Source organism: Oratosquilla oratoria, chromosome 23 (genome assembly GCF_046742065.1).
Source record: "Oratosquilla oratoria isolate Oo_2021 chromosome 23, ASM4674206v1, whole genome shotgun sequence".
Lineage (NCBI taxonomy): Eukaryota > Metazoa > Arthropoda > Malacostraca > Stomatopoda > Squillidae > Oratosquilla > Oratosquilla oratoria.
This window is the reverse complement of record NC_134799.1, coordinates 2,552,341-2,567,340: the sequence shown is the minus strand read 5'-3', so window position 1 is coordinate 2,567,340 and position 15,000 is coordinate 2,552,341. Positions and strand designations below refer to the sequence as shown.

Below are 15,000 nucleotides of genomic sequence, written 5' to 3'. Positions count from 1 at the left end.
ATATAAATAACGATGTTAACCCTATATTTCCTATCCTTTCTGAATAGAACGTTTTCTTAAATAAATTGTTCAGTGAGTGAGAGAAGAAAAAAAAAATATATAAAGATTTTAACATGATACGCGATATTACAGCCCTCCCGCACAATGAACTTGTTTGCTTATCTCGACGACCTCCACCCACAAAGCACATTAATAAAACACTAATCCATTATTTCTTTACTAATTATCTTAATGGTTCAAATGACCATAACAAAATTCACACTGTTTGATGGATATATTTCTAGCAAATGTCACTTTCCCGATTATATTTGTACTGGTTCTTCAGATGCACCTCCACATCAGGACAATCAACTTAAACAACAGTCGATAGTCACAACCCTTCAATTCGTTATACTACAATCCACTGTCCAATTCTTACCCCACCGCCCCTCTCTTCCACCTAAGACCATGCTCCACTTTATAAAGACCTTCAATCCTCATCCCACTTTCATTCCCTAAAAGAAGTGATATTTCTCTTTCTTCTGGATGTCTGCAGGTTACTTTACTCAGATGGGTGTGTGCATTTAACAGTACCTTGTTGGTTATAGCTTCTGGATTGTGTGGTTCCGCCTCACCTTGGGAAGATCAGTTTATGAGTTCATTCTCTTACCTTGATATGAAATTTGATAAGCAGCTCGGTTCCAATTTTGAGCTTCCACCCAGTCGTCGAAACAGGCAATCCACTGTTGTTGCTCCAAAGTTTCGAAGGTTTCATAGATTCAAAAAAAGCTTCGAAAGATCGTGAGTCAGGTGGTCAGTGATAGACAGGAGCACGGGTATAATATTTATTTACAACACAGCATTGTACAGCAGTTTTATGGACTCACAAACGTAGGTCATTATGTATTCTGTCGTTTGTAGTACTTTCGTTCAATTTAAACATAAATCTTTTATATTCACAAAATATTTTATACTTAGGAAAAAAATGACTGGAAATAGTGTTTAAGTATTTCACTTCATGATATCAGCCATTTAACATAAGCCTGCAATCTACAATGATGTTTCTTTTTTATGTCTGTGTGTATGTGGATGTTTGTACACATGTTTAAAGTCCTAAGAACATACAATCTCAAAAGGAAATATGCTATAAAGGGCAAAAAACCTGAATGTAGGATATCACTATCGACCTTAGAAGGCTGATAATCATTTCTTCCAGTAAATCAATGTTAAATTTGTACCGAGTCTGCTATATCGATGATAAGTCCTTCGTCATCAAGGATCGATCGAACAATCGAGGAGAGGGGGGGGGGAAACTTTCATACCAAGAACCTTGGATATGAATTAATATAGCGACAGGAAAGTAGTGAGATCTTCTGCACCTCAGTCGACTTGTTAGAGGTTGCAGTTAACTACACATTTAGGCATATCTACAAGAAAATGACGCCAACCAAGAATGGTTGGGATTACAAATAATTATGGACACAAGACATTTAGGGCACTCAAGCAGTTAGGAAGGTTGCGAGAGTTCAAGCAAAGCGTCAGGAGAGACACTAAAGTCTATATGTATTCTTATATACATGCATATTGAATCTACTCCTTGGCTGTATACAAAAGCTACATAACTAGAAAGGTGGGATCCTAACTTGCTCTATGCCACATGATGCTGTGCATTTCATACTCTTTAAGATTTTCAGTACAAAACCGCCTCTAAATCTCCCAACGAAATACTGACATAGGAGAAAGATAACAAACTTACAAAACTAAAATTATGTACAATGTATATTAAATATTTTCCGTTTTTTGTGTTTATATGAGAGTCCTGGAGGAAAAGCAGACGTAAATGGCAAAATAATGATTTGATGGAAGAGTTATCCTTGGTTAACGACGTGCTGGTTGTTCACCCTTGTAATATACAAACTGAAAAAAAAATGTAACCTAAGTCTAGTTACAATGTAACTGAATCTATTGTATTGACGGCTATATCGGCAAATTTCTTTTCAAGTCCACGCACTCACGTGAACCGAACATATGCTTGCCTAACAAGACAGGAGCCTTTGGATGAACGCATAAAGCGGCAAAGGCGGAAGGTTTTCGTCCTCCCTCTCTACCTCCTCTCTCGTGCCATGCATCTTGCACCACGGCTTCCGCGCCCGGAAGGAACATTAAGTCGTTTGGGCATTCCTTACAGCTCAACAAGGTAACCCGAGTTCGGAAGGACACAGAGAGTGGAGGCAGCAGTTAGTTGCTAATGTTTTGAAGGTGCTGCAGGGAGGAACGTGTGAATAGGGCGTCCGACGGAGTGGAAAGATGTAAGTGGTGGGAAAATGATGGCTGTGTTCAGAGACGAACTTTAGGTCAGAGGCAATGAATCAACCGTAATTGTTTTGTAGACAATGTAAATATGAATAAAAAAAATAATAGGATGCTGTACGACGAGGATGAGATGATAAAAATTAAACCAAATCGAAGTGGATGAGCGAGTCCCGGAAAGCTGGCTTAGCCCCGGAAACGTCCGAAGAGACGGCGTCGCTTGGGTTTCTTCTCCGCGGCAGGCTCCTGCTCCTCGGGTGGGTTTTCCTCCTGCTGTTCCGCATTCCCTCCCTCTGAGGCTCCCACCTCCTGCAGTTCCTCTGCGGGAGATGTCACATCGACGGCTGTGGTTTCGGAAGCTATGTTGTCGTGCTCAGCATTGAGGTGTGCTTCATCTGGAAAAAACGAGGCATTAGTGAGCGTAGCTCTCGAGGGATAGGCCAAGGGAGGTAGGAATTCGGGCGGGGAGAGGGGTAGTCTTGTCCGGAGAGGTCTATTTGCAAGTGGGTCCGATGGGAAGAGCACCACAACTTACTGTTCTAACAAGAAACACATCAATCGAATTTAGACACTGTAAACATAAAAGGTCGTTCTGTCAAGTCATCTTGCCTCAACGTCGGTGCACAAGGACATGGGTCAAAGGGGAGTCTACCATGCGAAGATGTCCAAGGTAGGTGGCGCCGATGCCTGCCCTCAAGGTGTCCCGTCAGCATTACCTCTTGCCGCCGGAGGTCCAACGGCTGTCAGCTTCTAAATCCATTGCGTCATCGTCAAGTCCCCATAAGTGTCTGTTCATGCCATGTCTCTTCGGTCTATATTTCAGTCGTCCGCTGCCTAACCCTATGTTGTACCTTCTTGGAAGAGCAGACTGTACATGTTCGGAATTATCCTGCCTCAGTAGTAGTTAAAGAAAACTGTAAGGTTCGGGCACTCAACTGAATAAAGATATTGAAAGTGAAGTTCAATTAGTGGTCGACTAAACAATGAACAAAATATGTAGTCCGCTAGATCAAATATGTTGGTTAAACAAGACTATGAGGTTTCACTAAGTGATTAAGAATATATACATATATATATATGTATGTATTTGACTCTAAACTGACCACTTTAGTGAATGCCTAACTCACTTTAAAACTAATGCATTAGGTGAGGACTCTTTTCATTACCTGCTGCGGTATCCTCTGCTTCGACCTCGGGTTCCTGGGCCTTGTTTCCCTTCCGTCTTCGTCCAAGGAGGCCGCCAAGACGACGCCGCTTACCGCCTCTGGTGTCCTGCGCCTTCTGTGCAGAGCCACCCGCCGAAGGGGTACTTTGCGTCGGTGTCTTGGCTGTCGTGGTTCCCGTGGGCTTGCGGAAACGACGTCGGCCGCCGAATCTTCTGTTGCCTCCTTGCTGGGGAGCTTCTGTCGGCTTACTCTCTTCCACAGGGCTTGCGGTATCTGGGCTGGATTCTTCGACTTCAACGGGGACCTCTTCCAACAATGCAGTTGGGGTGGAAACCTGTTCCTCTGGTGTTACTGCTGCTGTAGTCAGCCCCTCGGGTTCCGTAGTCTTCTCGCCCGTCTCGTTCTCTTGTTGCTCCTCTTCCTCCTTGTTACCGCCACGTCCTCCTGCTCGACCACGAACGCGCAACTTTCTGGGACCGATACGGGAACGACGGTTACCTCCTCCTCTGCTTGAAGGTGCAGCAGCTGTGGTTTGTCTTTCGGGAGCGGGCTTCTTTGTGGTCGCCGAAGTAGATTCCTCGTCCTGCTTTCCTCCTGCTGTAGGACGTCTGCGTCTATTCGTCGAACCTGCCCGGAAGCCGAACCTGTGCCTGCTGGCTGTGGTCTTCTCTGTCGTGGGAGGAGCGGTGGTCAGGGTAAAGGAAGATTCAGTGCCGATCTCCAATTCGAAGCCGTCAGAAAGCGAGGTAGTCTCGTTCTCTTCCTCGGGTTTGCTTGCTCTGGGGCTTCCTCCACGGAACCTGGTGCTGCTGGGCCTATTCCTGACTCTCGTTCTCCTCAGAGGGGAGCTCCTTTCGGTGGTAGAGGTTGTCTCTGCTTCCGTGGGCGACGAAGAAAGAACTGGGGTCTTTCTGCTGATCGGGCCTGGGCGAGTTCGTGGACTAAATCGGCTTCTGAGGGTGGATGCAGGTGTGCTCGTGGGTTCAGGCGTGGTCTTGGTATCGTCGGTGCTCTCTTTGGTGTGGCTGTCAGTGCGCGAACGAGAAGCAAATCTACTGGTGCTAAACCTGCTGTCGCCGCTGAATCTGCTGGTGCTGAATCTGCTGCCACTTTCCCGGTTTCTGTTTCCTCGGTTGGCACCAAAACGTGTTCCCGCAGCTGGCGACTTGACCTCCTCCACCTCCTCCACCTCCTCCTTCTTGACCTCTGGTTCTGATGCCGGGGTGGTTACGCGAGACTGGAATCGGTTGAAGCGGTTATTTCTGTCCCGGTTGAGCCCTCCGAATCTTCCTCGCCTGGGCGCCTCTGTGGTGGTAGTTGTTGTGGTGGTAGTTGTTGTAGTCGTGGTCGTGGTAGTTGGTTCAGTGGTAGTGGTGGTGGTCGATGTGGTAGTAGACGGGGTGGTTGTGTCTGGGGCGTCGGTTGTGAGATCGTAAGAGTCGGTTGATGATGGTTCTGGTTCGGGTTCAGGCTGAGGGTCTGACGAGGGCAGGGAGCCCGAATACTCCAACAAGTCTGTTGGCACCTCAGTGGCTATTTCTTCTTCCAAGGGAAGATATCCGGGTGCTTCCGAAGTGTAATCCTCGTAATCATACACGTACTCATACTCGTGAGGAACTTCAGTCTCGTAATCAAGAGCGATTTCGGGCATCTCCGTTTTACCCATCTCTTCGGCATCGGCAGCTCGGGAGAGAGCGTAAAGGTTGACGAGGGATCGGGATTCAGGGGACATGGTGGTGGTGGGTTCGTCTGTTGTAGTGAGCAGCTCCTCCTCCATAACTTCAGGCATGGTCTCAGAGTCTGCGATTTTCTCAACTTCGGGAACTTTTTCGATCTCATGTATCTTTTCAGCCTCATGTACCACTTCGGTTTCATGTGCCGATTCCGTTTCGTGTACGTTTTCGGCGTGGGAGGTCTTCTCGACTTCGGCAGTGGCAGAGTCCCGATGAGTACTCTGACGGCCTCTGGACGACTTGCGCGCACCAGGAGCGAGCTCCGTCTCTTCTTTTCCGTGGTCGGGTAGCGGTGTGGTGGAGAAAGTACGTGGAGGGAATCGGGTATGGGCTGGCAACTTCTCTTCTTCTACAACAATATCATCTACAACATTCGCAACCACCTTGGGCCCACGGGCGCGGGAGGAGCCTCGAGATCGCAAGGACGATGAAATGGAGTTCGCCTGGCCTCTTCCACGACCTCTCTGTCTTCCTCGGGTCTCGGTAACCAGGTTCTCCTCTTCCTCAACAGGCTCGACAGTCTCGACTCTTGCACGGGAGCGTGAACGGCTGCGAGAGCGGCTTCTTGGAGAAACGGTTGTTGTTGTTGTTGTTGTTGTCGTTGTTGTTGTAGGTGGTGGTGGTGGTGTAGTTGTAGTAGTGGTGGTTGTAGTGGTGGAAGTAGTAGTAGTGGATGGAGTTGTGGTAGTGGTTGTAGTAGTAGGGGTAGTTGTGGGTGGCATGTCAGTGGTGTCGGGGGGCATGAGAGTTGTCTCTTCTCCCCCAACCTCTGGCTCAGTTGCTTCGTCGACGACGACCTGGCCTGGATCAACGTCTACTGTAGCCTCATCTTCGTAGGTTGGGTAGTCCTCGTCATAATAGTAAATGTACTCGTACTCATAAAGCTGTCCATTGACTTCCTTAATCTCAACCTTACTGTGGACTTTGCTCTCGGCGGGGAACAGGCGTTTTTCGTCGTCGTTTGCTCCTTTACCGAAGTCAAGCTGACTTTCGTCGAAGTATTTCCCGTAAAGGTCATTGACTGGTGCGTTCTCGTGCGTCTTCGCATTGGAAGCGATGATCTCGATATCGGTTAAAGGCGTCTCGGTGGCGAAGCCCTCTTCGTCAAATACTGGAATCTCCGTGGTTAGTTCTTCCTCTCCTTCTACCATTTGGGTGTCAGATGCATTTTTCTGGAGTAAAAGAACAATCGGAATATCGACCGGCACGGGGATTTCCGTAACAGGCTCCACTTCCTCCTCCTTAGGCATAACCTCCATAGTTTTATTGGCGTCTTCCAGGGGTAAGGTGCCGTTTGGTTCCTCCTGGGTTGTGTGGACTTCCATGTGGTGGTCGACGACCATGGTGTCACTTTCGTCGGTAACTTTGGTTGGATGGCTAGTGACGAAAGAAACGGAAGTCTCCACTTCGGGTTCGAGGGGAGTCACCTTGTCACCAGGTGCTGCTGGAGTGGCGGCGGCAACTTCAGGCACTGGTTCTGGAACGGGCTCGTCCGTTGTGTCCTCTGGTGCTACCTCATAGTCACTCTCGGCTTGTGGAGATTCGGTGTTTACTTCGCCCTCGAAGAGCTGTGGGTCAATGATAAGCATTTCCTCTGGCGTGAGCACGGACTCGGCCAGAAGCGCTTCCAGTTGACTCAACTCCGGGAGAATTGTAACCATCTCGTCTGTTTGTTCTTCAACAGCTTCGTTCGGAAGTTCTGCAACAGTTTGGTTTGCAGGTTCCGCAACAGTTTCGTTTGCAGTCTCTGCAGCAAAAGTGTCTGGCGTTTCGTTGGTGTTCCCTGGCTCGTCGGCGCTCACGACCACTATTTGTCCCTCCTCGGCGGTGATAACTGAATCTTTGTCCGCTGAAGACAAAGATGCTTGGAAGTTAACGTATTCTTGTCCTGGTAGCGGTGCTGAAATGACCTCGAGCTCTTCAGGAGCTGTGTCAACGACACCTCCAGAGACAAACGACACGTACTCCTGTCCGGGTTGGGGTTCGCTGATAACTGAGAAATCATCGGAGACAATTGGAACTGAAGGAGCAGCAGTGGTGTTGGTTTCTTCCACCATCACCTCCTTCTTTTCAGTTACTTCAACTTGCTCTACTTTCTCCTCCTGGTCCTTCTCAGTCTTCTTGTTTTGGTCTCCCCTGCTCCTCGTGCGGAAAGGGCGGATGGGTCGAGTGATGGGGCGTCGAACTGATCCAGGTCGTCTTTGAACTTGAGCTCTTGTGCTCGTGTCGGTCTCCGTTTCAGGGACGTCAGTGGTACTGCTTGGTTGTCCTAATCCTCTCAGGTTGGCACGATTTCGAGTTTTGAAGAAGAGGCGACGCCGATCCTCCGGCTGAGCGAGGGTGAAGGTGACCGCTGCCAGGAGCAGCAGCAAACATAATCTGTGGACAAAGAAACCGACGTTAGTGACTCCATTTCTTTCTGGGGGACCCGTTCACCAAAAAAAAAAAAAAAAAAAAAAAAAAAAAAAACCTGACTTTGAGTTCCCTAAAATCAATGCCATAAACACACACGCTACTTTCATTGGTGCTCCCATATACAGCAAACATGGGGAGCGGGTCTACAACTCATTAACCGTGACCTAGATTACATTAATCTATTTAGCATTGTAGACCTTATTCGAATCTCACAACACTCATCACGAGTCCGAGCAGATCCCGTCTTGTCCAGGAAAATGTTGGCATAAAGCCAGTACATAAGACAAAGTTATGAATGAAGTTTCAGATGCTCCACCAAAAGAGTGAGGTTGCAATCACACTGCACGCGATTTGCTGGGAGGGTAGAAGGTAGCGGGTAGCCTAGCGGGTCAGAGGCAAGAACAAACACATGTTATATAATACGAATGGTCATACTGTAGGCGGAACCCTCTACCCGCATCCGGTATGGCCACTCACATTAGATAACATGTAATTGTTCTTGCCTCTGACCCGCTAGGCTTCCCGCTACCCTCTACCCTCCCAGCAAACCGCGTGCAATGTGGCCGCACCTGACGGTTGGGCTCCGAGGAGCCCGCCAACAAGGCTATCTCGTCTGCATTCTGACTCCTTCTCTCTCTTTGGTCCGTGATTGTTCGATGACTACAACGCTGTTCTCATTTGCATCAAGGCCATCGTGATGCTTTCGTTGATTAAGGTTACAATTAGTATTCTTTGTTTGCTTGTTTACTTATGTGTGTTGGGGAAGGGGATGCTGATGGCGGAGAGGGGGAAAAGTGTTACGTAAATGGTCTCTTATATTTTCAAACGCAGTAGTCTGAATTGAGCTACTTATGTTTTAGCTATATTTGAAAGTATTGTGATATTACCAATCATATTCTGCCTCTTGTATATATATATATATATATATATATATATATATATATATATATATATATATATATATATATATATATATATATATATATACACATACATATAAACATATACAATATACAATTTTACTCTCAGTCTGATCATGCCACCTGTGGAACTGCACGGTTGATTTCAGCATAATACCTGTTCAATTACACCTCTTGTCTACTTTCATTACCTTGTTCAAGTGTTCCCGTCTCGATGAATCGCCTGGCTGGACGCACGTCCAGCACCAAGGTCCCACCCAGTTCGACAACCTTCGATTTTTTTTTTTTAGATATTACGTAGGGTCATCCGATTTTAGACCCTCCCCCTCTTTATGATACTGTTTATAGCCATACCTTGAACATTCATCATCCCCTCTCTATTCACCTCTTTTCCTGACCTCCCTTCCATCCCACTACAAATCTCCTCTCTCTTGGGCCCTTCTAAACCTCCTCCCACTCACCCCCTTCCCCTCCAAGTCCCCTTCCCGTTGCTCGCAAAACTGGTTCTTGTCAATGAAGGTGACTGTGATGACTGTGGTGTTGCCTGGAAAGATTATATGGGAGCTGAATGGGGGCACTGTTGCTCTCGTGTGATGGTCGTGAGTGTGTTGTAGGGTTTCACAATGCTCTGTGCGCGAGGGCAATGGCAAACGGCAACAACATCAACGCGCAATTCGAATGAGAGTATCGGCCGGCCAGCGCGATACCTGCATCTTGGTCAGCCGACAACATGTTCTGATCTCATGAGTTTTGACTTCGTCGGACCACTCATTACCAAGCCAAACAGATAAACTGGTTTATATTTCAATGATTGTTTGGAGTTTGAGTTTAATTTTGTTATTAGCATTGTATTGTCATTACTATAGTTTCATGCAAGTGAACTTTTGTTGGAAGCAAGAGTGAGAGGGAAAAAGGAATCGGACGAACAGTCGAAGTCAGATTATTGCTTGTGAGTTCGGACGTCGATTTAACCCATTGCTCGCACCTCAAGACGTTCGTAATTTCCAATCTTTTACTTTAGTGTCTTGTCTACTACCGCTAAAGCAGTCAATCAGAATTCAGGTCAAACTCAAAATAGTTTGTGAATTTCTGGCTTGGTAGCTATGAATGATGAATGGATATCATGATCTTGATTAATTCAGGGACCCTTCAGTCATACCCTTATTGGGTCGCAGCACAAAAAAAAAAAAAAAAAAAAAAAAAAAAAAAAAAAAAAAAAAAAAAAAAAAAAAAACCAACACTACAATTTCAACCACGCTAGACAATAACAATCACTACAATAAATATGAACAGCATACTACAACCACCACGCTATCTATGGGCACCGTGACCACAGTAGCATTTACCACAATTCTACCACATTAACCTCTCCCACGCCACATTCACCACATCGCCACAGATCACAGACCAATGACGTGACGTACTCACGCTACAAGTCTTTTGTGAAAGTTGCTCGGGGTGTGCAAGGACGCCTGGTGAAGGTAGGTGTGTGTGTGTGTGTATGTGTGTGCAAGTACACAGTTGCATTTATGATTCACGATGGGCTTAGATCACGTGCTGGACCTATGACTGACAGCATGAGATCTAAATGCAGCCACGCGTGTTCGCGTGTTTTCTAACACTACATGCCTGTAGTGACGTGACAACGACCAACGGTCCACACACTCGCTAAATAGCTGATAGATAAAAATAAATAAATAGATAAACAAAAATAGATATATACATATATGAATAAATAAACTAATCGACGAATAAAATCCTGTTATTCCACCTTACATTGTTTCAACTTTAGGGAAACGAAATTCTTCATATATGTGCCAAACGATGTTATCTAATTGAGGGTTGCACACTTGGACTGTCCTTTATCTGAATAAAGTCGTCTGGAGCGATCCAAGATGAATTTATTCAAGAATGACACCTCCTTTCTTTATTATCAATTATTATCATCAATTATCATCATCAGCATCATCATTAATATTACTGTGGTTATTACTATTTTATTATCACCATTACTATCATTATCATTATCACTATTTTCTATCTTATTTATCTATTCATTTATCTTTTTTTCGGATTTGTTGGTTGCGAATTTAGGGAAATAGAATTTCTGATTAACATCAATAAAATACACTAATAAAAAAAATGATGCTGTAATTTTAGTTACTCTGCGAATTGTCTTTCAGTGCGCATGCGATCTTATCTGAAATGGGAATTATAACAGCTGGGAATGATCCCTATCTTAACGGCTCCGGCAGTACAAAAGTCAATTGAGCATTAAAAAAGAATATATGTATATATATTGTTATCATAGATGACTGTTAATTTCTAATGGAAAGTAATAAATCTTACTTTTTTTTAACTTTAAAAATACAATCTGAAATGCCCTTGCCGCTAGTCTGTGTAACGTCATAAAGTTTTTGTATGCTTCTCTTGTTGGTATGTTTGTCGACATTTGAAGAACATGGACTTCACCGTTAATATCCTGTGGTCAGTTTCCAGATTCCTGTCTGGCTGATGCCAAGCAAATTTCCAAAGGTGAAAGATATTATCTATAGTATACCTCGAACCCAAACAAAATTATTAAAGTTTTGAAATTGGGGCGAGGTAGCTGGGTTACTTGGATGGGCAGACTGCGAGTTCCATACTCGGTCTAGGACACCCTCAATTGGGTCAAACCCTACTCCCTTTCTCTCTCTCTCTCTCTCACCCCACCTCCGTTTATGGTTTACAATCTATTATTTGGAAGCCCTTCAAAATGCATCAAAATCACTTGTCTTTAGCCAAAATAAAATACACAAAAACTACCACCGTATTGACTGTTTCCTTCTTGTTGTGTTTCGTGACGTCATCACGTTTCGTTTTCTTTGTCTACTGCATTGCTCTCCAAGCCCTTCCTTCGTCAAGACCTTCTTTTTTCTTTTAATAACAAACTCGTCGACTAACCATCGTAAAAGTGGTTATTCCTTCCGTTATGAATTTAATCATGAATAACAACCTTGCCGGTCAACCGCCGTAAAATGTCGACCTGTTTTTACCATAAACGTTGGCTATAAAGTCAGACTTAGCTTTGGTCAGCCCGTCTGTCTAGAATGGCAACCCTCTCCCTCCCTGCAGTGTCTGTGGTTGCCAGAGGCTTGCAGAGGTGCATTCCTGTGTGGAAGATTAATCTCTGACGAAATGGTGTATAATGGATAAAAAAGAAAAGAAAAACGTGACGATAGAAGTCTGTAGTTTAATGAATAGGCAACTGAATCACTAAATAAGAATATTTTACATGACAGAATCAGCTCCAGTTACCTCAGCTAATCTTTGAGGAGCATAACGAACGATTTAAACCTTGGTGCTCCAGTGCAGGACCTGTCTATCGCTCATGAAGCGACACAGCCTTCGCACCGGACCTGGGTGGGTTTTTGGGAGTGTTTGTGCGTGTAGCCTGAGATAATTTTTATCTTTTATCTTATCTAGCGTCAGGCGATTTTTATTCGTCTCCACATTTTATCCTTGAGAAATGGCTGCTAGATCACACGACCCATAGGCACTGTGGGAACATTGCAGTCGATTACGAAAAAATTACTTGAGACTTTCAATGATCTTTGTACGTGATCAGATCCATTCTCAGTCTTAGTGAAATCTTAAGGTGTAAATGACTCGTCATTAAAGAAATGTTGGTTGCTGGAGATGTAAGTGTAGGGACACTAAAGTATTCTTACTACACACACACACACACACACACACACACACACACACACACACACACACACACACACACACACACACACACACACACACACACACACACACACACACACAAACACACACACACACACACGTTCATCCGGGAGGACAATAGCTGTTAATCACGAGATCCGCACGTGATTGAAGACCATAGTAATCTCTCTCTCTCTCTCTCTCTCTCTCTCTCTCTCTCTCTATATATATATATATATATATATATACATATATATATACATATATATATATAAATATATATATATATATATATATATATATATATATATATATCTATATATATATATATATTATATATATATATATATATATATGTGTGTGTGTGTGTGTGTGTGTGTGTGTGTGTGTGTGTGTGTGTGTGTGTGTGTGTGTATACATATTCTATAGCGACCTCCAACCGAAGCCTTCGTGTACCTTACACATTTTCTCCTTCACGCTTGTGGGGGCCAATTCAGAACCCCCTCCCCCCGCGCCCCTTTTCGGCTGCCCTTGGGGAACCCTGAGGGCCCCGTTTTGCTTCTAATTTCTCCCCCGTGGGTCTGACCTTGTCATAGTTTTCGGATTTTACCATCCAGCCACTTCAGCGCTTCTTTCCGATAAAGTAGGGCGTTCCTGTCCCCCCTAAACGGGTCGGGGGAAAGGTAGGGGAGTGTCTGATTCACCACTGGTCTTTAGATCACGTGTTGGACTTGTGATCAATAGCTATCGACTTTCGGGTGAGAGCCTAGAGGTCAAGATGTATAGTATTGGTGCTCATTATTGTGAAGCTTTCATCGTCGTCGTCATTGTTGTCGTCGTCAAAATAATGTTTTCCATCCTTTAGGCAAAACTCATCTCATGAGGACATCCTCACCTACGTCACAAGTACAAGGACACAACAAAAGAAACACACACACACACACACACACACACACACACACACACACACACACACACACACACACACACACACACACACACACACACACACACACACACACACACACACACACACACACACACACACACACACACACACACACACACACACACACAAATATATTTTTAACGGCTTAGAGGCGTTTTCTGTGTGGTGGATATTAACGCGACAAAAAGAACTTCGGGTCTTTCCACCATCGCTGACATTTCCATTGTTCAAACGTCTGCAAGAGGTCTTGACCTAATAACCTCATCGTTTCTTTCCCGGATGCAATGTCCTCTGTCATCAATACTACATCTAGAATCTAGTTTTCCTTTTATTTCCTCCCTCCCTCGCTTCCGATAAATTCGTACTTGCTTCTCGGCCAATAAAACAAATTTCACTTTCATTGGTGCTACGTGTCCCTGAACAATGCGGTTTCCGACGACTCTTTACGTCGTTAGTAAAGATCACTAGAAACTAGATGAAGGCTCTTAGGCAGCTAAACAGAAAAACAAATTAAAGGCGTGAAAAAAAAAAACAGCAGAAAAGGTGGCAAGGGAAGGTTAGGTTATGTTAGGTTAGATTTTCTTCTGTGATTTTCCTTTTTCGGATTCCCTCAGGGCTACCAATTCATAAATGATCAAAGATAAAATTATTCTGTTTGTTTTCGAATTTCGATACACGGAGCGTCGAAGAGTCACACCCCTATCTCCAAAGCCAACACCTACACAACTCACCCACTAAGTCACCCCTTCCCACAACTCTTTTCCATATAAATACAGGCCACCTATGGAAACGCGTGGACATATGTCTAGCCAAAAACACAACGCGCGCGCGCACACACAAACACACACACACACACACACACACACACACACACACACACACACACACAGACGGACGCGTATGCGAGTGCAAGATTTATACTATATGTGTTCTAACATCATTCATTGCAGGTCGATACAGTGACAAGAATCAATCGGTCTATCCAGCAAATACAAATTATTTTGACCTACACGACACAGCTGAAAGGCAAATTTCTGTGCATGATACACCACCGAGAGGCAAATCACGTGGAAAGTCACAACATACTCTTGCAGTCTCAAGAACTTCACGAAGATAGGTTTTGAGACGCTGAGGATGTGGAGACTTATGGGTGGTGCCTCGACAGCAACGGCCGTTATGGTGCGGGAGGGGAGGGAGTGGGTGGGGGTGGGGTGGAGGGTTCAAAGGTCTTCATGGTGACTAACCAAACGCGACGATGGACAGAGACGGCAGAGGGAGGGGGAGGGAGGGGTGGAGGAATATCATGCTGGAACTTGCCCACGTACAAGTACACATATACATGTGCAAATACATGTACACATACGTATCATATACATACAACACAAAACACAGGGAATGCGCGATTGACGAGTTAGCAGAAAAAAAAAATCACTGGGAAATAAAGCAACTGAAGATCGAATGTTTTCGTCTCCTGGCAACATCTTCAGGCTACAGAAAAGAAACAAAATGTAACAATAAAGATGCAGAAACTAGACAAGGTAACTTGAGATTCTGTGTTCACCAGGAAAACTTCTTATGGATATTTTAATCTGAGTATGGAATTAGGTAAGTTGGATAAGTCTGTGACATAAAATGGCTATGTATTTTAGTCAGATGTGAGGAAAGGGAAGTTCGTGTTATACGCCTCTAAGATGACATTGAAAAGAACCCAAATACAGACATACAAAACAAGTTCATTCGAATCCCAATTCACCAGTCACAATTCAAACCTTCCCCACCGTTCACCCTCCAACCTATTTATCAATTTTGTACCTCGTGAG

The 15,000-nt window shown here is 44.7% G+C and overlaps 1 protein-coding gene across 1 annotated transcript in view; it reads right to left on the bottom strand.

Moving 5' to 3' along the window:
* Nucleotides 1–816: 816 nt before the first annotated feature.
* Nucleotides 817–15,000, bottom strand: part of LOC143037867 (uncharacterized) — a 78,044-nt gene continuing 63,860 nt past the window's right edge. Inside the window, exons 2-3 of the mRNA XM_076206456.1 lie at nucleotides 3,456–7,567; nucleotides 817–2,684 (exon numbers count right to left, since the gene is read on the bottom strand). Coding sequence (XP_076062571.1) covers nucleotides 2,476–2,684; nucleotides 3,456–7,567 — 4,321 coding nt within the window. The 3' untranslated portion in view covers nucleotides 817–2,475. The remainder of the gene's footprint in view (nucleotides 2,685–3,455; nucleotides 7,568–15,000) is intronic.